Source organism: Salmo trutta, chromosome 35 (genome assembly GCF_901001165.1).
Source record: "Salmo trutta chromosome 35, fSalTru1.1, whole genome shotgun sequence".
In the NCBI taxonomy this organism is placed as follows: Eukaryota; Metazoa; Chordata; class Actinopteri; order Salmoniformes; family Salmonidae; genus Salmo; species Salmo trutta.
In genome coordinates, this window is record NC_042991.1 from 19,259,624 (window position 1) to 19,284,925 (window position 25,302).

General features: G+C 42.2%; 2 protein-coding genes across 5 annotated transcripts; one reads left to right on the forward strand and one right to left on the reverse strand.

Annotated features, from left to right (window-relative positions):
- Positions 1 to 1,758: 1,758 nt before the first annotated feature.
- On the forward strand, positions 1,759 to 15,810 carry LOC115174797 (ralBP1-associated Eps domain-containing protein 1). 4 transcript variants are annotated; one of them, XM_029733707.1, is made up of 19 exons: positions 1,760 to 2,781; positions 5,711 to 5,834; positions 7,274 to 7,467; positions 7,737 to 7,893; positions 9,352 to 9,485; positions 9,860 to 10,025; positions 10,239 to 10,302; positions 10,559 to 10,713; positions 10,872 to 10,990; positions 11,488 to 11,568; positions 12,041 to 12,128; positions 12,267 to 12,365; positions 12,518 to 12,590; positions 12,685 to 12,883; positions 13,144 to 13,329; positions 13,424 to 13,510; positions 13,614 to 13,753; positions 13,857 to 13,962; positions 14,149 to 15,810. In XM_029733707.1, exons 1-19 carry the CDS (start codon positions 2,629 to 2,631, stop codon positions 14,215 to 14,217), a joined length of 2,394 nt encoding a protein of 797 aa, XP_029589567.1. In that variant the 5' UTR covers positions 1,760 to 2,628; the 3' UTR covers positions 14,218 to 15,810. The 4 variants fall into 4 exon arrangements, with proteins under 4 accessions (XP_029589570.1, XP_029589567.1, XP_029589568.1 ...); XM_029733708.1 differs by having other exon boundaries at positions 13,144 to 13,317; XM_029733709.1 differs by having other exon boundaries at positions 1,761 to 2,781; positions 9,352 to 9,416.
- Positions 15,807 to 23,692, reverse strand: LOC115174798 (clusterin). The gene is made up of 9 exons (XM_029733711.1): positions 23,536 to 23,692; positions 20,652 to 20,782; positions 20,375 to 20,523; positions 20,049 to 20,219; positions 19,399 to 19,846; positions 19,175 to 19,306; positions 18,613 to 18,839; positions 16,753 to 16,928; positions 15,807 to 16,626 (listed from the first exon to the last, which is right to left on the reverse strand). Exons 2-9 carry the CDS (start codon positions 20,740 to 20,742, stop codon positions 16,614 to 16,616), a joined length of 1,407 nt encoding a protein of 468 aa, XP_029589571.1. The 5' UTR covers positions 20,743 to 20,782; positions 23,536 to 23,692; the 3' UTR covers positions 15,807 to 16,613.
- Positions 23,693 to 25,302: the final 1,610 nt, after the last annotated feature.

Consider the following 25,302-nt stretch of genomic DNA (forward strand, 5'->3'; position numbering starts at 1 on the left):
CAAGACAGACCTCCTGAGTACCGGCCTCAGGGACAAGGTGTGGGTCAGTCAGGGTGCCAATGGTGAAAATCCCTGGTCAGCGAAGCGTCCAGGATGTCCACCGCAGGAACACGTCGCCACTCCTCTGGGCCGTACCTCTCCCAGTCGATGAGGTACTGGAGATTCCCCGCCTGACGCCTCGAATCCAGGACTTCACTGACCAAGTACGACGGACCTCCCGATGTCCAGAGGAGGCAGGGCGTCACTGGGTCCAGCCTCAGAGGGGACCAGGCACCACTGGCCTGAGGAGAGACATGAAAAGTCGAGTTAATGCGGTAATCGGCCGGGAGTTGCAAATGGTACGTTACCTCATTAACTCTCCTCAGGACTTTAAAACGGCCCCACAAACCAAAGACTCAGCTTCCGGCAGGGCAGGCGGAGGGGCAGGTTACAGGTGGAGAGCCAGACCCAGTCGCCTGGAGAGAGAACAGGCGCCTCACTGCGGTGGTGGTTGGCCTGTTCCTTGTGCCAACACACGGCCCGCTGGATACGAGTGTGCGCAGTGTTCCAGGTCTCCTCAGCGCTCCGAAACCACTCGTCCACCGCAGGGGCCTCAGTCTGGCTCGGATGCCAAGGTGTCAGGGCCGGCTGATTCCCCAAAACACACTGGAAAGGAGTGAGGTTAGTGGTGTAGTGGCGGAGGGAATTCTGCACGTACTCAGCCCAAGGTAGAAAATCCACCCACTCCCCCACCAGTCCTGACAGTAATACCTCAGGAACCTGCCCACTTCCTGATTAACCCACTCCACCTGCCCATTAGCTTGAGGACAGTACCCAAAGGGGAGACTGACCATGACCCTCAGGCATTCCATGAATTCTTTCCATACAAGTGAGGTGAACTGAGGGCCATGGTCTGATGCAAAAGGCAAGAATCGTGGTCACAGGCAATGGTCAAAAACAAGCAATACCTCACAATCATACAAACAGAAAGAACTGAACTAAATAGAGAGCTGATGAGACCAGGTGAGAAACAAACACAGGTGAAATCAATAAACAAAAATGAAAGACAGGGCTACCTTCCAGAACACAAAGAAACAGGGCTACGTTCAAGAACACAAATAAAAAGAACACAAGGTTGACTAAGAAAAGAAAAGCAGAACCTTACAGGTAGCGTACACAGATTTGCAGACATTATCGCAGGTGCAGCGAAATGTTTGTGTTTCTCGATCCAGCAGTGTAGTAAAACCTAATAATACAAAACAATACACACAATGTGAAAAGAAAGAAATTAGGAAATGTCCAAACGCATCCAATTAATAATCCAAATAGCACTGTAACAGTAATCCAAATGCAATCTAATTTTTCGCCCACTTTCTCTCTCCTTGCTGCCTCGCCTCGATTACCATAGACCCTTTTCAAAAGGAGACCAGAGAGGACAAAGGAGAAGAGGACGCAGGAATTAAGTAAACCAATTAAGAAAAGGAGGCAGCCAGGAGAGGGGAAAGTGGATGAAAATGTGCTTGTATGAAATGAGACTCCTTCTCCAACACTTATTGTCAGTCAAATGAAGTTTATAGGGTGAAAACCCAAAATAAATGTATAAAGTGATTAAAACAAATGTAGCTAGTTGTGCAAGGCATTTTATAAATAAAGGATAAGTAACACATGTTTGCATGCGTTTTTAAATGTTTGCATGCATTCCTTCGATAAAACATTAACTGATTCAAAGGGGGTGTGGCAGATTTCAAAATTGTTCTGAGAGGACTCAGGAAGGATAAACTTCTGCTTCCTCACCAAAAGGAGGCTATCGAGGAGGGGAGGACCGTTTTCCGTTTGCCTACAAACGAATTGGAACAACTCCTTGACCACTCAACACTTATCGGTTTCCGGGTTACGGAGATGAGAGGACGGGGAAGAGAGGGCGAAGGACGGACTTTGTCAAATGACAAAAGGCCATTGAATTGAATGGGGAGACCCGTTCTATTCATTATATTTCTATGGTTGACATCCTTCATCCGGGACACGGTTAGTCCCCCCTGCCATGCAGACACGCGCTGACTCTCACCGTCTGTACGATGACATCACGGGGCATAGGAATGGCGGCTCTGGCTGATGGAGGAAAGAGCCAAAAGACCCTGAAACTTTACTTCTAAGATAATTAAGAAGGATTCAAAATTGATTGAAACAACATACGGCAACGGAATAGAACCGGAAGAATTCGAATTCCGTTTGATTTACTGTTCAATAGCGACGTCCAGTCTCGGAAGTTGACTACTGGCACTGCTGACTTCAGGCTAACGTTGTTAGTTAAGCTACCTGCTAATATCCTATAGCTAGCTTGTTTAGCTAACGTTGGTAGCAACGTCAGTCATTATTTACTCACATTTTATTGATTGATAAATTAATAATTATCCGAAATAAATCATTGTTCTAATTAGTCGGCACGTAATATTGCTACTAGGCTGGTTTCTGAGGACATTCACGAAGGTGAAATAAAAAATAAAACCCTTCTTGCCATAGCTAGCTAACTACAGTAGTATTTAGCTAAGCTGAGAAACTAGCAAAGCTGACCAGCAACGTCGCTCCTCTCGCCTTGTTATCACAAGGATAACAAAATTAGTCTGCTGATCGCGTACTTTTGATGCCATAATGGAAAGTTTAACGTTAACTGATGTGGAGCAAAAGTATTACTCTGATTTGTTCGTTTATTGCGATACGGACAACACCAAGAAAGTGGCTTCCAACGGCAAAGTTCTTGATCTTTTCCGGGCGGCCCAGCTACCCAGTGAGGTTGTCCTGCAGGTAAGCTAGCTAATGTATCAATCTGTGAAGTGTGATAGAGATTTGTTGTATGTGGCGTGCTTGTTGACTGGTGAACGTGACAAGACACCTTCTACTAACGTTAGCTAGTTAGCAAAGTGAAAAGGGGCTTTGCAACTGGCTAACTGCTAGCCAAGTATGCTACCCAGAGGAAGTTAGCAAGTTGCTAGCATTACATTATCTACATGCGCAAACTGATGTCAATAGACATGTTCTTTCAGCACCATATTTATTTCCAATGTTCTTCTAGCTCTCTTTCTGCTTGATAGTCTTACAATTTGAATAATTAGCTACCTAACAGTCGATAGCCCACTTCCTTCCTTGTGCAATTGATACTTAGTTGCTTGCTGGACTGGATACAAAGTTTACAATAATATTGTCCATATTAAACGGACAATCTTATTTGTATCACCTTGATTATATAGGTCGTTATCAATAAAACATCATAATACTGTGCAGAGCGTTCGATTTGGCTGCTTGGGGGGTAATGCGACCCCCACCTTTGCTATTAACGACAATTGTGTGTGTGTGTGTGTGTGTGTGTGTATGTATATATATATATATACACACAAAACCTTTAACTAGACAAGTCAGTTAAGAACAAGTTCTTATTTACAATGACTGCCTACACTGGCCAAACCCAGATGACACTTGGCCAATTGTGTGCCGCCCTATGGGACTCCCAATCACGGCCAGTTGTGATACAGCCAGGATACGAACCAGGATGTCTGTTGTGACGCCTTTAATATCATCACCTCTTGAACATAGAAATACACATTTCCGATTATTCCAAATGTTTAGCTCTATCATCCGAGTTAATCAGCAAGTAACTACATGCTTAATCATGATCTGTAAACATCCATTGATCATGTATTTTCAGATAAGTGAGGGTAGCCTATCAATTTGGTATGTAGCTAAATGTATAGTCAAACATGTTATTAGCAAGCTAGCCAATTTGTCATGGTCTATCAATCAATGAAGCCTATCATGTCTGTCAATAGTGATTAAACACTCTTCCCTGTAGCTCAGTTGGTAGAGCATGGTGTTTGCAATGCCAGGGTTGTGGGTTCGATTCCCACAGGGGGCCAGCACAGAAAAAAAAAAGTATGAAATGTATGCATTCACTACTGTAAGTCGCTCTGGATAAGAGCGTCTGCTAAATTACTAAAATGTAAAAATGTTAAAAGCAATGTTAAAAATGTGATAATGATAGCCAACTTCGCTAGGTTGGCCTACGTTGATTGGAGAAAAAAGTACATTAGCTCTACTTACCACTATGTTTAGCCAAGTGTACAAAGTTTCTACCGGTAGCTTACCAAGTAAACATTATCAGCTAACAGTACATCGGCAAATACAACCCTTCTGAGAGATATTGTGAAACTACCCTAACATATCTGAAATTACATGATCAATTGATGTTTACTGATCATGATAAACATGCAGTTACTTGTTGTATAACTCTGATAGAGCTAAATTAGCTCCTGATCATGACTCCCATTTCCAGTACATTACACATAAGTAATTAGATGAATGCCTCTTCTGTACTGGGGAGTTTTGTTAAGAGCCCTGAAGCTTGGGCTGAACATTAATACGCATCACTTGCGGTACGGTATCTTTTAATATCAGCGAGAAATAATAATAAAGAAAAGGTTAGATTGATACCCACCTTTTTTATAGGGTTAGTGAATATTTACCATTTGTGAAGTTATTTTGATGTGATATGAAAGTAAAGGGCTTTATGTTTCTAGACACGTATCGCAATTGAGAATCGATTCATGTTTTAGATGGAGAATTTGGTTGTTTGGGCTGCAAGAGCCAGTCTACCTCTGCAAATAAGTTCCTTAGACCTTAAGGACTAACGGTAGGCTCCTTTTCCTTAAGAGTGCATATTTAGCTCGAGCTAAATGTGCGCAATTGTTTTGCATGGAATAATCTGTAATGTGTCATTCTATGGTCTTCAAGAGGTGATGATATTACAACCAAGTAGTTAACATTTATTTAACAATCCCTTGAAAACAGCACACAGTGGTCAAAGGTTTTATCTGAGCTGGGGGTCTTCTTGCCCCCCAGCAGGCAAATCTAAAGTGCTGCACCTTATTGTGGTGGTTTATTGATAATGACCTATCCAAAGGTCAAAGTGCTCATTTGAATGATTTATCAAATCCAAGATGTGAAGTCAATAGAATGTGCATTGTAGCACAGACTGAGTTACTTGAACATAGTTCTGTTCAGCTTGCCTATTTCTTTGTATATTCGTACTATTATCAATTTCTGGGCTGACATCAACATTTCTGTCACGGTTGAAGGATTTCTGGGCTGTCTTTCATTCGAAGTGTCAGTTATTGACCGGCTCAGTCTAATTCCTAAGCCATTTGTCCTGGTGTACATAATTAACTTGCTATTTTTTTGGGACAGAATTTCTTCCTCCTGCAGAAACACAAGACATAGTTTCTGCTATGGTTGTTTAGTATACTGAAGAATAGGCTTTATACATGATCCATAAATCAGTGATGTGAAATGTTTCCTGCGTCTTGTCAGTTTGACCGCCTATTTCCCATTGAAATGATGCTGACTCACTAGGCCTAGGCTGGTAGCATCATTTTTTTATCAACGTTGGTCTTACCCTATAGCACTGCAATGCTAAAGGCGTACACCTCTCCATATTCAGATAGTGCATGTTCCTTTTAGACATTACAGACCGTTTTGTGCAGACACAAGTCACATTGCTCAGTAAGCACGCAAAGCAACAGCTGTCTTCCTGTGTTAGGAAGCAACGTCCTTGGTACTTTCTCTGCGAGAGACTGCAGCATTCTCCCCCATTATAAACAATTTGGCACAAAACAGTAGTGCATTAACAGAATGAGTTTATATCACTCTACAGACTGATGTTGATAATATTTTGTTGTCTCAGATAACAGAGCTCTGTGGAGCCACTCGCCTGGGCCATTTTGGAAGGAGCCAGTTTTACATTGCACTGAAACTCATCGCTGTAGCCCAGTCTGGACTGCCTCTCAGGGTAGAGAGCCTCAATTCTGGTGAGTAAACATGTCTATAATTCTCCAACTATTAGAAATGGACCCCTAAAATATGGGGCAGGGTATAGCACTGGACAATGTTTAAATCTTTGTTGGCCTTGGTCTGGTTATATTTAAAATCAGCCTGCCAATATTGAAGGGACGGTAGTAAAGAACACATGACTATACAATGGCATTTATTTGACTTCAAACATTGCAACAGGAGAGCTGATTGCATAACTTCAAAGATGGAATAAGGATAGCCTACACTTACCAACTTCTTCCCTGATTCAGAGGGGTTGGGTTAAATGTGGAAGACCCATTTCGGTTGAATGCATTCAGTTGTGCAACTGACTAGGTATCCCATTTCCCATTTGAATCAATGGACACATAGTAGGGCCGAGACAATACCAGTATCGCGATACTCGTTATTATCGTGGCAATTTAACAAAACACGAAGCAGATTTAACTTTATTTAGGGAAACAGTCCCAATGTTGGAAACAAACATCATTAATGACCAAATATTGCAATACTGGTATCGTCACAGCCCTAACACATAGGCCTAAAATACAAATAAGGTATGTTTAGGTATTGAACTGAATTTGCTCCCTAGAGATGAGCTGTTTTTAAATGCGTAATATACTGTCAAAACATGGAGGATACGTGCATCACTTGGGCGACTCACCCAAGTTTCATATCTGTCTATTAATAAGCAACAGGATGCAAATATATGGATGGATCAGAGATAGAGCATTGGTGAGTGTTTGCAGGAAGTAAAGGCATCCCTGTAGGGTTAAGATACAAGGGAAGAATAGAGACTTAAGTCAACAGGAAATTGCACAACCCAAACGGGCGGCTGGGCCAGTGAGATTGAAGTAAAAGACTCCAAGTTGCCCTTCAGAACATGAACATCAGTTTTTTTCCCCCCGTCTTTTTTCCCCACCACCTTTTTTTTTGTCTTGTGTTTGGTCTTTCTTTTCATACCTCAATAGGAAAGTGGGAGGTAAAGGTTCATGGTCCCCCCGACTACCATCCACACCTCCCCGAGAACACCCCACCCCTTTAGCCCACTACCCCAGTGTGGTGGACACACCAAAGCAAACAAACCAAGAAAAAACTAACAAAAGAATCACTCCCACACTCAAGCAATTACCCTGACAAACTACAAAAGGACATAAAAACACACACATTAACTCAACAAAGAAAAACAACTAGAATTGTCATATGACTACATCAAGCTTTGTAAAGCACCTTTGATATATATATACGTTGTCAATCTTGTAATACTTAACTTGATCTGGTTAATAATGCAGTTAAATAATGGTTTTCAATATCAACACTTTTGTTGTGATAAGCCATGCAAGACTACAACAACTGACTAGTCAAGCCCATAGTCAAGACAACTAGCTGGAGGGGATTTGAGGTAGTGCTGTTATCTAACAATGTTTCTCATCCACAGTCAAGGACTTGCCTCTGCCTCGCTTTGTTGTGGCCAAAAATGAGCAGGAGGCCAGACACACAGCCATGTACCCCGACTTGGAGAACCAGGGGCCTTACCAGGGTGTGATTCCACGACCCCCGGGCCGAGGGCAGGTCAAGAAGGTGTCTGCCCACGAGGTCATCCAGCCCTGTGTGCCCACAGTAGAACCACAGGTCAGTCATAATAATTCTTCCCGTCTGGAGAAGTAGTTTAGATATCATGCTCAATAAGAGCTGGTATTTTGATAGTGGTGAAAGTTTGATATAGCCTACATGTTGGAAAAAGCAAGGAAATCAACATTTATCTTATCAGATCTCTGGTGGAGAAATGCATTTGATACAAAACAATTTGTATTATATCCTTTTTTTTTAAAGAAACTAACTGAAACAGATCTAACTTTGATAGACATACGTTTTATCTAATGTTATTTACCCGTCTGCAGCCCGACACCACATCCCCAGTGGTATCTCCCCACCAGTCCCCTCCCACCTCGCCTCATGCCTGGAGAAAACACAAACGGCAGGCCAGCGGGGGGAACGTAGAGAGACCTGTGGTGGTGGCAGGTGCTGTCTGGACACCTTTCAGAGAAGCACAATCAGGTACACACTCTACTCTGCAAACTGTATCCTCTGCGAAGATGACAATCTGGCAATGTTTCAGCTGGAGATGTCCAATAATGCATCTTATTGACGTTCACCATCCTGCAACTTTTGCATGTCTTAAATAAATGAGAGGTTCAGCCAATAAACAGAACTGGTTTGTTTCCTGACAGTGATGTTGATGTCATACAATGCTGTGAAAAAGTATTTGCCCCTTTTCTAATTGTAGCTACTTTTGCATATTTTTTTATACTAAATGTTATCAGATCTTCAACCAACACATAATATTAGATAAAGGGAACCTGAGTGAATAAATAACAAAACGTACATACTTTTTTCATGAGCAAAGTTGTCCAAAAAGTTATACTTTTGACTCATCTGTCCGTAGAACATTCTTCCAAGAGTCTTGATGATCATCCAGGTGCTTTTTGGCAAACTTGAGTCAACTTTTTGGAAGAGATGGGTCCCATTTATGTCTGGTGAAAACCAAACCCTGCATTCCACAGTAAAAACCTCATACCAACGGTCAAGCATGGTGGTGGTAGTATGATGGTTTGGGGATGCTTTGCTGCCTCAGGACCTGGACGACTTGCCTTAATAGAGCAGAATTCATGGTTCCTTCTATCAGGTAATTCTACAGGAGAATGTCAGGCCATCCGTCTGTGAGCTGAAGCACAACTGGGTCATGTAGCAAGACAATAATCCAAAACACACCTCTACCTTCTTGCCCTTTCTGCTGTTGTCTGTGCCCAATAATGTTTGTACCATGTTTTGTTGCTACCATTCTGTGTTGCTGTCTTGCTATGTTGTCGTCTTAGGTCTCTCTTTATGTAGCGTTGTGTTGTCTCTTGTCGTGATGTGTTTTGTCCTATATTTATATATTTTTATTTTTAATCCCAGCCCCTGTCCCCGGAGGAGGCCTTTTGGTAGGCCTTCATTGTAAATAAGAATTTGTTCTTAACTGACTTGCCTAGTTAAATAAATAAAATAAAAAGTCAACATGAAAATGGTTAAAAAGCAACAAATTTTAAGTTTTGGAATAGCCTAGTCAAAGTCCAGACCTAATCCCAATTGAGATGTTGTGGCAGGACTTGAAATGAGCACTTCGTGCTTAAACCCACAGATATCCCTGAGTGTAAGGGGGCAATTACTTTTTCACACAGGGAATTAGGTGTTGCAGAACTTTGTTAATTAATAAAACAAATATACATTTTGTTATTGGTAAACTCAGGTTCCCTTTATCTAATATTAGGTTTTGGTTGAAGGTCTGATAACATTCAGTATCAAAAATATGCAAAAATAGAGAGAATCAGAAAGGGGGCAAATACTTCTTCACCGCACTGTGTCTCTAGTCCAGTCCTTCAACAGTTCTTGAGTATGCTCTCTACTGTAGCTAGAATGATCTTTGTGTAATCTAATAGCACTGTCTGAGGCTGTGTAACTATCCTCTCTCCATAGGACCTGTGGTGGCAGGTGATGGGATGTGGTCTGCCCACTCACCTCCCCTCGTTCAGGAAAGCTGGGTCAGTTTGAAAGATACTTATCCCCCCTCCTCCAGCAAAATGCCACCAATGCAACTCTCACCAGTCCAGGTAGTGCAGCAAATGCTTCCATGGACCTGTCATCTTTCTCACTTAAAGGCAGAGATGGAGCTTTATCTTAACTTCTTGTCTAGCCTACTTCACTATATGCTCTTTTTTGATGGCTTCAGTTTCCCTTTCATAAAAATACATATTTCACTGCAATAAATCAGGAACAGTTCTGTGTCCAAATGAGCAAGAATCATTGTAAGTGGGTTGAGGTATTTGAAAACAAACACTTGCAAATCCACTTCTGATACTCTTCTGTTTATTTCCCATCGTCCCACAGTCTGTGTATTCATTACCTATTAGTACTATCACAGCTCTTCCAAAGGATTGTTTCAATCTGTTATTTTCCTCTAAATGTTTCACTTGGCTGCCTTTAGGAGAACTCTTCCATACGAACGGTTGCGTCTGTTGCTACAGCCAATGAAATCCAAAGACAGTCCAGTAGCGGTTATGACGACCCCTGGAAAATCACGGACGAGCAGAGGCAGTATTACATCAATCAGTTCAAGACCATCCAGCCCGACCTCAATGGTTTCATTCCTGGTAAGTAGAGTGATCTTTGTCTGGAATAGGGTTGTAACTTTCCAAAAATGTCCAGGATTTCGGGCAAACCAGGGAATGTAAGGACATTTTGCAACCCTAGTTTGGAACCACCTTTTACACTTGTTCCCATTTAAAGATTACAGGGACTCTGGCTGTTACACTACAATGATTGGCCAATCACTAACTGACTTTTTCCCTTTGTCTATATTTCAGGTTCTGCCGCAAAAGAGTTTTTCACTAAATCAAAGCTACCTATTCTTGAACTGTCACACATTTGGTAAGTTATTAGAAGGTGTGCTATTGGCTTTAGTTGAGATGCTCCCCATATGTAATGAAGACATTATATTATGAGCTATCTGCTTCAGTTTTAATCTAGGAAGCTATATCAAAGAATGGAAAATATAACCTTCGGTAACTCCTCTTCAATTAATGAATTTGGCTACCAGTTAGTGAATTCACAAGCGATTCCAGCAGTTTGCAATGCATGAGTGGGTTTAAAAAAGAAAAATATTCTCAAATTCTTTGCATTACAGGGAGCTTTCGGATTTTGATAAAGACGGTGCGTTGACACTGGATGAGTTCTGTGCTGCATTTCATCTGGTTGTTGCTAGGAAAAATGGCTATGACCTTCCCGAAAAGCTGCCAGAGAGTCTTATGCCAAAGCTTATTGACTTGGATGACTCAGCAGGTAATAGCTCGTACTCTCCTACTGCTATATATTCAGAATCTGTCAAAATCTGCCCCGGGGACCATCTGCTGCAGACAGTTGATTTATGAAACACGGAAAGAAATAAGCGTGATTGAATGGAACAGTCATCCTGATGGTATAAATGTTCCATGTTTTAGAGGTTCCAGACCAGGCCCCTGACGTTGGCTACTCAGGCTCCCCCGTGGAGGTGACCCCAAACAAGTCCCCCATGCCCTCACTCAACCAGACCTGGCCTGATCTCAACCAGGGCAACGAGGTTGGACACAGCACCACCCCATGTTATCACTGTAGAAAAGGACATTATTGAACTTTTGCCTTTCCAGCATTTTGTAAATGACTTCTCAATTAAATGATCGATAAGGTCCTTTCCATTGTGAGGTGTAAGTACCTATCCTCTTGCAGGACTTTCCTGATTCAGTACCTTTCTTATCCATTTCTGAGAAACACCACTTAGTACTTACTTAATTTACATGCTGTAGATGTTTTGTCAGAAAGCTGCAATTGTTGATATTCTCTATCAGTCCCAAAGTCAGTTTGCTCCATTTCTGTTTAGCTTGTTATCACTAACCAGTTTCTAGCCAATATCCATCCCCCCTCACTATTACTAATGGATGATATGTGATGATAAATGCAGTTCATCACCCCTCCTGTGGGAGAGCAGTGGGGTTTGTAACTGGGTCTGGAATCATCCTGTGTGTGACGATCCATTGAGATGCCTGTGGTGCTGATGTATTTCTGCTCTTGTCTCTCTAGCAGTGGGAGACTTTTAGTGAACGCTCCTCCAGCTCACAAACTCTGACCCAATTTGATTCTAACATTGCACCAGCTGACCCTGTAAGTCAATCACTAGTTTGCCTGTTTCTGTATTAATGATAATATTTACCCTTGGCCCCTTGATCTCTCTCTTAGAGTGCATGTACTTAATTCTACTGAATCTGCCACTACAGCGGTGTCAATGCGATTTTGCTTGCTTGGCTTATTGGATACTCAACTTTCTGTCCCATATTAAAAATATGACATTGTGGGTTCTACAATATATATATTTATTTATTTTCACCTTTATTTAACTAGGCAAGTCAATGTCCGGTCTATTTGATCAATTATAGCAGTATGAAGTATCTTTCCCATATGTCTTCTGGTTTCTTAAATCTGCATAATTGCCACGCATATAAGCCTTTTCTAACCTTATAAACTGTTCTGACAGTATGAAAAGAGTTCTCTTTACAGTCAGAAAGGGAATGGATAGATTCCTTAAGGCATTATTATTGTGAGCTAATGATCAAACAAGAAACCATTGTCCTTACAGGATACAGCTATTGTCCACCCTGTTCCCATCCGCATGACCCCAAGCAAGATCCATATGCAAGAGATGGAGCTGAAGAGAACCGGAAGTGGTAAGATGGTTTCCCCATATGATAAGAGTGCTTAAACATACACTGAGCTCTGTCCTCTAAAGCAGTGTTCACTTTTGAGACTCCATTGACTAGCAATGGAATTTACTGTTTTTCTGTTTTTCTTTCTTATTCCTGCAGACCACACACATCCTACCAGTCCCCTGATGGCTAAACCACCTGAGCTCTCTGAAGAAACCAAGCTTGCCACCTCTATGAAGTTTGTAACAGCTAACTCTGGTAAATGTCAAGGGATGTTCCATTATCATAAAGAACTTAGGACCATTACAGTTTGTAGGTAAATCTATTGTAGAAAATGTCATGTGACCATGATTATATTGCATTTCCTTGAGGAATGGTTAAACATAGAATACCCATGTTCTTTACTAAAGGTGATGGTTATAGCAGTTCAGATTCATATACTTCAGATCAAGACCCAATTACAAGTGTTGTGACAAGACAAAGGTAAGTTGGTCTCAATGTCTAGAGATAATAGATGCTTTGTCTATTGAAGCGCTTTTGAACAGTAAGCTCACTAGCTGTGTTGTCTGGGTTGTAGGTCTAATTCTGGGACCTCTCCTGAAGGTCTAAAGGTGGCGGCTGCCCCCCCACCGCCCCCTCCCAGGCCCAACGCCTCCCACTCCCGCTCCTCCTCGCTAGACATGAACAGAAACTTTGCCGCTCACCCCACAGGGCCACAGCAATCCGGAGTCGTGGCCTGTCCTCCAGCCATACCTCCTAGACCGCTACCCACACAGGTAGGAAGCCAATAGACAGAAGAAAGTCAATCTCATAGCAGAAGAGATGTTGCCACCTCTGGGTAGTCTTTTTTTATAGGAAATATGCACATTGAAATGCTGAAATCTCTTCACTTTGTATTTTCTTGTTCATACGCTCTATTCACTCTACACAGACTACAAAGTCATTGACCATGTAATCTCCAGTTAAAGGTTGTGTTCAGTTTTCAACATGCAGTGTTAAGTCTGAACTCTGTCTATCCTATCCCCTTTGTCCCCAGACCTCTGGTCCTCATAGTGGGCATCGCTCGGATGAGGGCCTGGCAGCTCACTCCACTACCTCGCCCCAGCAGATCCCAGAGCAGCCCAACTTCGCTGACTTCAGTCAGTTCCAGGCGTTCGCTGCCTCAGATCAGCCCAGTGACGACGGGGAGAAGCACCCAGAGAGTCTGCCAGTGAGTCTGCCAGTGAGTCAGACATACAGTATAATACAGGACCTTTTCTATCAGCCGTGCTCTGTTATAAGAAAAGAGACTGAGACTGTGTGTGCTCCGTTCACAGGTAGAGAAGTCTACAGAAGGGGCTGGGCCTTTGAGAACTGTGAAGATTGACAACCAGGAAGAGAGAGCTGCAGCTACTGTGAACTCTGTAAGTAGTGGACTTACTGAGACCATGATGCCAATACTGGGGGCCTAAATGTCCTCATTTGTTCAGATGATTTATACAGTGGGTTTGTTTTTTTTCCTATCAGGCCAAAGGGTCCATGATGGCCCCCCCACCCAAACCTGTCCGCCGGAGACTGAAATCCGAGGACGAACTCCAGGATGAGGCCCTCCCCCCAAAGTCTAACGTCATAGCCACTGTTCTAGCTACACTGCCATCCATTCCCAGGTAGGAATCTGAATAGTGACTGGTCTGTGGTTGTTGATTATACATTAGATTTCGTAATTAACATCAGCAATGAACTTAAAACTCTCTTGAATACTTTTTACAGGTCTGTTGGTAAGGATAAAAAAGCAATTCAAGCCTCTATCAGAAGAAACAAGGAAACCAACACAGTTTTGGCCAGACTCAACAGTGAATTACAGCAACAGCTAAAGGTATAGGAGTGATTACAATAATACATGCATGCATGCATGCATGCTAGCTATTCTGTTACTAAAATGAACCTGATGCTTGTTTTGGAAAATGTTATCTTCACGATCTTCACGAAATCCAAGCCTTTAACAAGGTTAAGCTTTAGTCCTCATTTGAGGATTGTTTATCTTGTTGTTTTTAATTCATAGGACTTACTAGAAGAGAGGATATCTTTGGAGGTTCAACTGGAACAGCTCAGACCATTTTCCCATTTGTAACCTGTGTGTGTGAGGAGGACAAGTCCATGAGAGAAGATAGGAGAGACCTGAAGGGGCCTTTTGTGTGATGCACATGTTATCTCCACTGCCCACTCCCTCTGCATTCTGCTGTCTCTTCTGTGGGAACCAGATGGACTGACTGACCGACCGTCTGTCGGTCGGACGGACGGTTGGACTGTCGGTCGGATCGACGGTCGGTCGGTCGGATCGACGGTCGGACCGACCGACTGACTGACTGACTGTTGGTCGGTCGGTCCGCAACAACACACCCTGACTCGCCCTCATCAGACAGAGAACAGTCTTTCCAAAGGGACTGGGATAGGAATGTTACAAATATTGGCACTTTTATTTATCAAAGAATTAGCAAAGATTATTGTGGACGTCAATCCCTTATACTATATCACAGGCCCCGAGGCCAGACGGACAGGCACTGAACTGGAACTTGAGTCATGGGGTACTGAAGGCCGAGTTCCATCCCTCATTCTTCCCCATGATGACAAGTGTCCAGTAAAGGAGCACTCTGGGGTCTGCCTGTGCGGTGTGTGGGCCTGGTCTCCTGGGACCTGTCGAGGGCAGATAATCATGCCAGTGAAGGCATTGGGAGGAGTCTACAGGAGATGACTCTATCCTGGAGTGCTTTAGACTGATCATGTGACAGGAATTCATTCATGTTCCAGTTTATTACAGCATCCCGCTACGTGGAGGGCTATTCTGTCCGTGTGCTGTATGTATGGTGTGTGTGTGTGTGTGTGTGTGTGTGTGTGTGTGTTTGGATTTATTTGGGCACGCAATGGTTACATAAACGGCATGATGAAATGAGTGTGTATGCAATTTTTTTTCTTCTTCCACTAGTCTTCTGCAATTTAATCTGTAACAAAATGAGCTGTGTTACTATGTGAAGTGATTGACCCCCAGATGACAGACCACCTTTTTGTTTTTGCTCCTGGCTCTGTAGTTGCTCATGCTGACGCTGCCTGTGCCTCTCACGGTACATAAATTGAATCAGTCCTGCCCCAAACACAAGGTTCCCTGTGAGATATGATAACCAACTATGGAAGCGAGACCAGAATGAAACGACTGCACTTTTCCCCTGTTTTTCTTTTTGTCCCCCCCCCCGCATGTTGTTCATGCTCTTATCTAGTATGAAGACAGTGCTTAAATACAAACCACTTGATTTCTACCTGTTTATGGTGTCTTACCTAGTCTGACATTTGTGTTGGTACCTACACCTTGTATAACTGTCTATTTTTGTTTTCCTGGAACTTCTTGTGTTTTCTTAACCTGTCTTCAAAAGCCTTACTCCTGGCGTTCAGGTTTCCACTGTAATCTATTCTCCCTGTATTGAACCAAGTTGAGCCTTCTTTTCCCTGCTGTTCAGGTTGATGTACTGTATAAGGGGTATATTGTATATGATACACACCTTTTGATCTCATATGTACATTTGCATTAATTGCTGACTAACAGCAAATATTCTATTTAATTGCTTATATTATGGCTGTGTGATCATAGATGTTTAACTGCATGGATGTATCTCTGCAGAATGAACTAGCAGCTGTGTGATTTTTACACAAAATAAAAACTGCACAATATTTTAACTGCCTTTTTCCAGGTCTCTTTTTTTTATTGCTGATTTGACTCAAGGAAGAACTTAAATGTAGCAATACACACATTTGTAACACTATCAATTTATGCATTCCAGTCTGACATACAAGATGACTTCTCCCCTGATGTAACATTTCTCAAGCAAAATGTATGTAGTGTGTATAAGCTGGAAGTAGACGCCTAAGTGTTGTCCATTAGTTTACTCCAGTTAGGTGAGGGGTGGTAGGGTTAGGGGAAAATAATAGAGGAAAATGTCATCAAGGCAAAGGGTGACAACTTTGAAGAATCTCAAATATAAAATATATTTTGATTGAACATTTTTTGTTGTTACTACATGATTCCCTATGTGTTATTTCATAGTTTTGATGTCTTCTATTATTCTACAGTGATTGTAGGAAATAGTAAAAAGAAAGAAAAACCCTGGAATGAGTAGGCGTGTCCTAACTTGACTAGTACTGTGTGTATATTTACAAAACAATATGGGGGATTGGAAATGATGCAGACAGAAGAGCACAAAGTACAAAATAAAAAGTTCCAATTCACTTGAAACAAGGAGCAGTGAGCAAGTTTTACTCAAAGGGTAACATTAGTACTTATATTCTTCTTTCACCTCAAGACAACAGGATTTGGTGCACCATTTCTAGTTGGGTTCTTTATAGCAGGATGAACTCTAGTTACATAGAACATATAGGAATACAATAACTTGTAATATCAACAATGAGGACGTAGGTTTCACTTCTCTTCTCTTATAGTTGACTTGTGAAATCATCCTGAACATTGGTGCCCTCAGATGTCTATTTCACCACTCTGGAAAGGGAATACAGTAAGTTAAAATACATTTCTTGTCATTGTCACATGGTGCAGTTGAACAATAAAAAATAAAGCCTGGTTTGATTTACAATATTATTTGTCCGGTAACAGAGCAGTACTCACACTGTTGTCTGTTTGTAGCGGTCAAGGGCCTCCTGTGCCACCACCTCTGAGAACTTCGGGTCGTTCCAGGTAATGTCTCCAGGCACACTGAAGGTCATGGCGGGGGTGTTAAACAGCTGCACAGACACAGTGGTGTCCCCTGGTTTCTCAGGGTCCTCCGTGTCCTTGGACATGACCTTGGAGGAGATTAAGACATTTCAACATACAGTTGAAGTCGGAAGTTTACATACACTTAGGTTGGAGTCATTAAAACTCATTTTTCAACCACTCCACAAATTTCTTGTTAACAAACTATAGTTGTGGCAAGTCGGTTAGGACATCTACTTTGTGCATGACACAAGTAATTTTTCCAACAATTGTTTACAGACAGATTATTTCACTTATCATTCACTGTATCACAATTCAGGGTCAGAAGTTTACATACACTAAATTGACTGTACCTTTAAACAGCTTGGAAAATTCCAGAAAATGATGTCATGGCTTTAGAAGCTTCTGATAGGCTAATTGACATCATTTGAGTCAATTGGAGGTATACCTGTGGATGTATTTCAAGGCCTACCTTCAAGCTCAGCGCCTCTTTGCTTGACATCATGGGAAAATCAAAAGTAATCAGCCAAGACCTCAGAAAATAAATTGCAGACCTCCACAAGTCTGGTTCATCCATGGGAGCAATTTCCAAACACCTGAAGGTACCACGTTCATCTGTACAAACAATAGTACGCAAGTATAAACACCCTGGGACCACGCAGCAGTCATACTGCTCAGGAAGGAGACGCGTTCTGTCTTCTAGAGATGAACGTACTTTGGTGCGAAAAGTGCAAATCAATCCCAGAACAACAGTAAAAGGACCTTGTGAAGATACTGGAGGAAACGGGTACAAAAGTATCTATATCCACAGTAAAACGAGTCCTATATCGACATAGCCTGAAAGGAAGACATAGTCAGCAAGGAAGAAGCCACTGCTCCAAAACCGCCATAAAAAAGCGACTATGGTTTGCAACTGCACATGGGAACAAAGATCGTACTTTTTGGAGAAATGTCCTCTGGTCTGATGAAACAGAAATAGAACTGTTTGGCCATAATGACCATTGTTATGTTTGGAGGAAAAGGGGGAGGCTTGCAAGCCGAAGAACACCATCCCAACCGTGAAGCACGGGGGTGGCAGCATCATGTTGTAGGGGTGCTTTGCTGCAGGAGGGACTGGTGCACTTCACAAAATAGATGGCATCCTCTATGGGTCTTCCAAATGGACAATGACCCTATGCATACTTCCAAAGTTGTGGCAAAATGGCTTAAGGACAACAAAGTCAAGGTATTGGAGTGGCCATCACAAAGCCCTGACCTCAATCCTATAGATTTGTGGGCAGAACTGAAAAAGCTTGTGCGAGCAAGGAGGCCTAAAAACCTGACTCAGTAACACCAGCTCTGTCAGGAGGAATGGGACAAAATTCACCCAACTTATTGTGGGAAGCTTGTGGAAGGCTACCTGAAACGTTTGACCCAAGTTAAACAATTTAAAGGCAATGCCACCAAATACTAATTGAGTATATGTTAACTTCTGACCCACTGGGAATGTGATGAAAGAAATAAAACCTGAAATAAATCATTCTCTCTACTATTATTCTGGCATTTCACATTCTTAAAATAAAAGTGGTGATCCTAACTGACCTAACACAGGGAATTTGTACTAGGATTAAATGTCAGGAATTGTGAAAGACTGAGTTTAAATGTATTTGGCTAAGGTGTATGTAAACTTCCCACTTCAACTGTAGGTCTATTCATAAGACCATGATAGAAAGAAATTGGTACGATGTAAGATACTTTAGTAATAGAAGCCCCATGCAGACTATGGAGTCTCACTGTTTCGATCTTGAAGATTCCATCCTTGGTGTCGGTATTGTTGGCCAGGGCAGACACCCAGCCAAACTGCTTGCTGAACAGGTCCAGCAGGCTGGATGTGTTAGACATCTGCTCCTCAAACCTCCTCAGTTGCTTGTTGTACTCCTGGGTGAACTTCTCAGCCATGGCCAGGGCCTGCTCCAGCTCCTCCTTCAGAGGACCAGTCAGAGGCTTCTTTCCAGAGCAGTCTGGACGAGAGAACATCACTTCATGTAATACACAACTATATAGTCAACAGGGTTGCTGGTGTCCCTTTAGCCCTATGTCAGCAACTTCTGGTGTGATGTAATAGCAACTTATTATACTTGACTCAGCCAAGGCATGGCTTTATGGTATCATAGAGACTTGAAAATGTAGGTGTACAAGCCAGTGCATGTTGCATGATGAATGCTACTCACTGTGATGTCAGTGCCAAGGATAATCCTGCTTGCTTTTGTTCAGACCTGTTCTGACCTCTGAGTTATGAAGCACTTGGGTTATGTGAATTTTGCAAAAGAGAAAAGACAAATGTGAAGGGCTTTACCAATATCCTTGATCGCTACACATTTTTCACACTCTCCTCGCAGTTTAATGCAGCCAGCAGAATTGCGACGTATCTCTCTGCAGGTCATACCGGAAGGCTTTGTCACAACAACATCCTCATTGACACTCCCCTCTGTGGAAAAAAAGACCCAAAGGTAATTTTATGTGACTCTTCACATCATATTATGGTCTAATAACAGTTGTTTAATTAGGACTGAGGCATACCCTCTGAGGGGTTGATGTCAAAGTTAGCATCTGCGTCCATGAAAGGCCCCATGGAGCCAAAGATATTCCAGGCCATGTCCATCATGGGAGCGAACATGTTGTGGAACCCATGGAAGTCTGGGTCCTTCAGAGGGGACCTGACCACACGGGAATGCACCTCGCCCGCCTTTGCCCTCTCTGCTCTCTCATTGGCCCTCTCACCCTGACCCCAGATGCTGGGCATGCGGTACGGGCTGGGGAACATGGGAGGGTTGAGGGAGCGCATGTGGTCAAACACCCTCATGCTGTCAATGAAGATGCTGTCCACCCCATCGGCCACGTTGGAGTAGCGCTCCTCCAGGTTCTGGAACTTCCAGCTCTGCTCCTGGTCTTCTCGCTCCAGAACATCCATGTTCTCCCCGTTGATCCAGATGGAGAATGGAGAGGTCCTGTTCAGAACCTCTTCCAGCTGAGAGAAAACAGGAGAATGCAGCTAGTACAACAGTAACCTATTTTATTTGGAAGGATTGTATAACAATAGCTTAAACACATTGATCAGCTGTACTGCATGTCCCTGTGTAAGTCTTGCTCACAAAACATATTTGAGCTACAATTGCAAACCAATGTGGAGATTGATTGACGATAGTTGAGTAGTGTAGTTGAGGCGGTACCTGTCGGCCGACTAGTCCAGCGCCACTGCTGCAGGTCCTGGAGTAGTACTTGATACAGGTGTTCTTCAGGCAGGGCTTGCACTCCTCCCACAGAGACTGCATGGTGCCATTACACACTTCCTGCTCCTCACTCAGCTTTGTCTCCATCTCCTGAGCTGCCTTCAGAGCATCCTGATAAACAAGCACAGCAACAGGGTCAGTGCCTGGGAACTACTGTAATCACCTAGGAACCTGTATTAGGTGATGAATTGCATACAAAATGTACAAGTTGATCATATAGTGACTTAAGCTCAACATGTACAGTATGATGCTCAAATACACTGTACCTCTTTTTGCTGTGTAGTTTTCTCCAGGGCACTCAGGAACTTCTCATGGTCCTCTCCAGACCTCTCCATCACTGTCTTCATCTCCTTCACCCCACTGATAGCATTTTCTATCTGCTTGTCCAGGTACTTCATTCCAAGGAGGGAAATCTCTGCCAATAAGAATCGTTGCATAAAAATAAATCTCCAAAGTGACTCCAATGGACTCAATATTCACAGAACATCCCGCATCATACAATTTACTGGTATTTAAAAAAGATTTAGTTCTCAGATGACTTACGGCTTAGATCGTCCTTGGATGGAGGCAACAGACACTGAGCAGAGACAAGGAGCAGGGCGAGGCCCACTATTGACCCAAAGACTTTCATCATTACCTTTTCTCATATATCCAGCGACTGATGCAATACAAACCTGAAAAACAGACATGATACCATATCACTGGCAAACCTAAAATCTAATACATTTATGGGGGGGGGGGGGGGGGGTCTATGGAAGCTACTTGGTGCTGAGGGTATTTTGGATGTAATGATTACACCTCATGAAAAGCACTGCAAAATGACCTCATAGTTCACGTCTGACCTTGGTGTTGTTGATTATACCCACTAGAGGGTAATGTTGCACATCTAACAATGATAATAGTGTGACTAGGGTTGCAAAGTTACCGGAATCTTCAGTAATTTTGGTAATTAAGAGAAAATCTATGGCTATCTATCGTAACTTTGGTAATTTATACTTGAATAATTAAAAACAAATGTATATATAGTATACGTTTTTTACATCTGTATCCATATTGTCCATGAGTTTCTAGTAGATACAACATATGGTTCAAGAGAAAATTGACTGACTAATGAAAAAAAGAATCTAACCTACAATGGCAAGTCAATAGTTGCAACTCTTCCAACTATTGACTTTTTCCACAATTTGATTAAAAAACATTGACAACAAAGCAGTAAAATAAATAAGTGTGTAAAAACAAATCTAAAGGATATTTCATGCTGAAACCCTCATATTAAAAACCAATGGTATTCACTATGTTGATGGTAATGTTTTAGAGCTTTGTCATTACATTTTTTATTTGAATATCATCTTATTTAATTATTTCATATATTTTACGTGTGATAAGGTCACACAGAGGGCCAGAGATAATTAGACTCCTGTAAAAATCTGAAGTACCCAAAAGGCCACTAGATGTCTTGTGATAGATTACATAACATACTTCAAAGATACCACATTTCTGGTAGTTTCCAGTAATATACCTTCCCTTTGCAACCCTAAGTGTGGCACAGCATAACTTAAAACCTTTTTCTGACGTTAGCAAATTTTATCCAAAGGATGCAGTGTGTTTAATCTGCATTACATCATATACCTGTCACATTTGATACTTTTCTAATTTTGTTAATATAAGTATAGACATTAGACTCCTAGAGCCCTGTAGACATGGATGCAATGTGAGGATTAGGAGACATTTATCTGACAGATAAACATTTGTACTTTCCTCCTGTATGAGTGGAACAGAAACAAACACAAATCCTTCTCCACTAATCTCTGTGAATATTCCAGGCAGCCCTATAATCCTTTGTGTATTTAACACTCACTGTGCAATATACAAGAAAACACTGAATCATTGAGAAACATAAAAAGTAGTCTTCATTTGGAGAAAAAATTACACATCCTTCCAATTTTGGCACCAGATATTCAATGGAAATGTCACCATTGAAGGAGGTCATAATGTTGAAATGTTCAGTCACATGACTGTTAGTAGCCTTTTTTGTTTTACAGGTCTGGGTGGATAAAATTATGGAAAATATTATTGACACTTTCAGTCAGAGGACTGTAGACTTACACATTATACTGGTCTGGCTGAATAAAGGATGCCTCAAATGAGGCATCATCACATATGATCAGACTCCAAACAGCATTTTTTTTAAATGTATTTAACCTTTATTTAACCAGGCAAGTCAGTTAAGAACAGATTCTTATTTAATGACAGCCTACCCCGGCCAAACCCGGACGACGCTGGGCCAATTGTGCGCCGCCCTATGGGACTCCCAATCATGGCCAGATGTGATACAGCCTGGATTCGATCCAGGGACTGCAGTGCCTTAGACCACTGCGCCACTGATATAGAATAAGAAAACACTTAAGGAGGATGAGTCTTTGCCAAACTAAAATACGTAGCTTGGTTATGTAAGAACCATGAAGTCCCTCTGAATTCTTTATTCTAATAATATTGCTGATTCCAGATGGTGTCTGCAGAGACACTTGAGATTCCTCTCTGAGAACCACTGAGACAGCTGCATGGCCTCTCCAGAGGGTCTTTACTGAAGCTTCTCCCATGGAGTGGGAGGAGAGCTGCCTCTAACAAATGGATCGGGAACAGATTGTTTTGTCAGCCTGCAAACCCTACAAAATGGACGTTGTTCTAAAATACAATAATAATGGGAGAAAAACAAGTCAATAACAATTATTAACAACTTCCTACTCATAAATTGCTCCAAAGGCACTTGCAGGACAAAACAGAACTCTATTTATAGAACTCGAAAGTAGAACACAGAATTCTGATCCATCACGCAGATGGACTGAGTCCTGTATTAGAAGGGATTTGCACATTTTAATACCCTCCTAATAGGGAAAAACATGGGGTCAGAGAACTGCAGCATCCAGACTTGATTACTCTCTACTCTGTCCATCTCACTCAAACTTGCCCTGCGCAGCTAGAATATCAACTCAATAACAACTCTCCATAACTCAGAGCGAATTTGTGCCTCTGAGCAAAAGATGTTGAACTAAATTATCAAAATGTGTACACTCTTTATAGCAAATGTGTTGAATAAAGCTTGCAAACTTAGTGTTTTGATATTCTTAGTACATATCTGGGTCATTCCCAGGCAGAAATAGCAGTGTTGACACTAGAGGTCCCCCATGAGTAAGAATCAGGAAATACAGTCCCATCACTGTGCAACATTTCTGCAAGGTCAAGAGTTGATAATAATAAACAACCTATGGTACAATAAAAGCTTGATCCCCACGTAGAAATGGTAAAAGAAATCAAGCATTCCAACGATAACCCTATCTTAATATGCAGCAAAAGTTATCTGCGCACAGGGCTGGTACTCTGAAACACGAGACACAATTTCTCTCACAGGCAGCAGAGGACCACTCACCTCCCTGTGGATCTTGCCTCTTCAGAGTGGATGAAGCGCAGTGGGGCTGTCCGCTGCTAGGTATTTATATATGACCTAGCGGTGATGTTGGCACTGTGATTCACTCCCATAGAATGCCCTGTGGCTTTGGACTTTTCCAGAAGTTGTGTAATTTCCGGTCATAGCTCGGAGCTGAGCCATGAAGCAGCCAGGAGTGGGCAGTGTTGCACTGTGTGTCACTAACCCCCTCTAGCTTCTCTCTGCATGGCTGCTGGGAGACAAACCAAATAGAGGGAGGATTGTGTGTGCTGTGTGGGTCAGTAAACAAGTGTGGGGGAGGGTACTTTAAAGATGATTGCTCTTTATATTATCACTCATCCCCATGACTCAGGGCTGAACGACTGATTAACTTGGGTGCATCAGTATACACACACACAAAAGGATAGTGCAAAATGAGTCCCATTCAAATCATATTGGCATCAGCCAAACAAGTGCACACATTTACTGTAACACCCTGTAGCTCTATTTCAAAGCATATCCCCACACTTGGCTCAAACACAACAGTCCCAGGCTCACACAAACGCTCGACCAAACACAGGTATTTGCGGGAATGTTATGTTCCGAGTGGGAACCTGCTGCTTCTGGAAGGTTATAAAAGGGTTCGTTAATGTGCCCTGCAGATTTAAATCTGTTACTTCATGCCCTAATTGTTCTGTTGCCAAGCTGAGCTCTACGGTCAGGCCAGTGACCAGATGTCTGCAGTTATGACTATGCTTTATTTTTTCCTGTGACGCATGATCATTACATAAGCTCATTCAGAGCTGAAATGATCTAAAGGAAGAAAAGGCAAAACTAGATTCCTGGCTGCATCCCATCCAAAACACACAGAGAATAACAAGTTCTGGGCCCTAATGTTGAATAACTGCTAGGGTGATATTTACTGTGCCTTAGGAAAGTATTCAGACCCCTTGACTTCTTCCAAATTTTGTTCAATAAATACAAAATAATTCAGCAATCTACACACAATACCCCATAATGACAAAGCAAAAACAGGTTTTTAGACATTTTTGCAAATGTATTTAAAATAAAAAAACATAAGTACCTTATTTACATAAGTACTCAGACCCTTAGACTCGAAATTGATCTCAAATGTATTCTGTTTCCATTGATCATCTTTGAGATGTTTCTACAACTTGATTGGAGTCCACCTGTGGTAAATTCAATTGATTGGACATGATTTGGAAAGGCACACACCTCTCTATATAAGGTCCCACAGTTGACAGTGCATGTCAGAGCAAAAACCAAGCCATGAGGTTGTTGGAATTGTCCGTAGAGCTCCGAGACAGGATTGTGTCGAGGCACAGATCTGGGGGGAAGGGTACCAAAAAATGTCTGCAGCATTGAAGGTCCCCAAGAACACAGTGGCCTCCATCATTCTTAAATGGAAGAGGTTTGGAACCACTAAGACACTTCCTAGAGCTGGCCGCCAGGCCAAACTGAGCAATCGGGGGAGAAGGTCCTTGGTCAGGGAGGTGACCAAGAACCTGATAGTCACACTGACAGAGCTCTAGAGTTCCTCTGTGGAAATGGGATAACCTTCTAGAAGGACAACCATCTCTGCAGCACTTCACCAATCAGGCCTTTATGGTAGAGTGGTCAGACGGAAGCCACTCTTCAGTAAAAGACACAGCCCGCTTGGAGTTTGGCAAAAGGCACCTAAAGACTCTCAGGCCATGAGAAACAAGATTCTCTTGGCCTGAATGTCAAGCATCACGTCTGGAGGAAATC

Excerpts from the sequence above, each read along its gene's own strand:
- LOC115174798 (XM_029733711.1), bottom strand. The coding sequence starts at position 20,742 with ATGATGAAAGTCTTTGGGTCAATAGTGGGCCTCGCCCTGCTCCTTGTC. Across the intron at positions 20,220-20,374 it reads AAACTACACAGCAAAAAGAG|GATGCTCTGAAGGCAGCTCA; the intron begins GTACAGTGTATT and ends CTTGTTTATCAG. Across the intron at positions 18,840-19,174 it reads TGTAGCGATCAAGGATATTG|ACTGCTCTGGAAAGAAGCCT; the intron begins GTAAAGCCCTTC and ends TCTCTCGTCCAG.
- LOC115174797 (XM_029733707.1), top strand. The coding sequence starts at position 2,629 with ATGGAAAGTTTAACGTTAACTGATGTGGAGCAAAAGTATTACTCTGAT. Across the intron at positions 2,782-5,710 it reads CCAGTGAGGTTGTCCTGCAG|ATAACAGAGCTCTGTGGAGC; the intron begins GTAAGCTAGCTA and ends TTGTTGTCTCAG. Across the intron at positions 9,486-9,859 it reads TGCAACTCTCACCAGTCCAG|GAGAACTCTTCCATACGAAC; the intron begins GTAGTGCAGCAA and ends GGCTGCCTTTAG.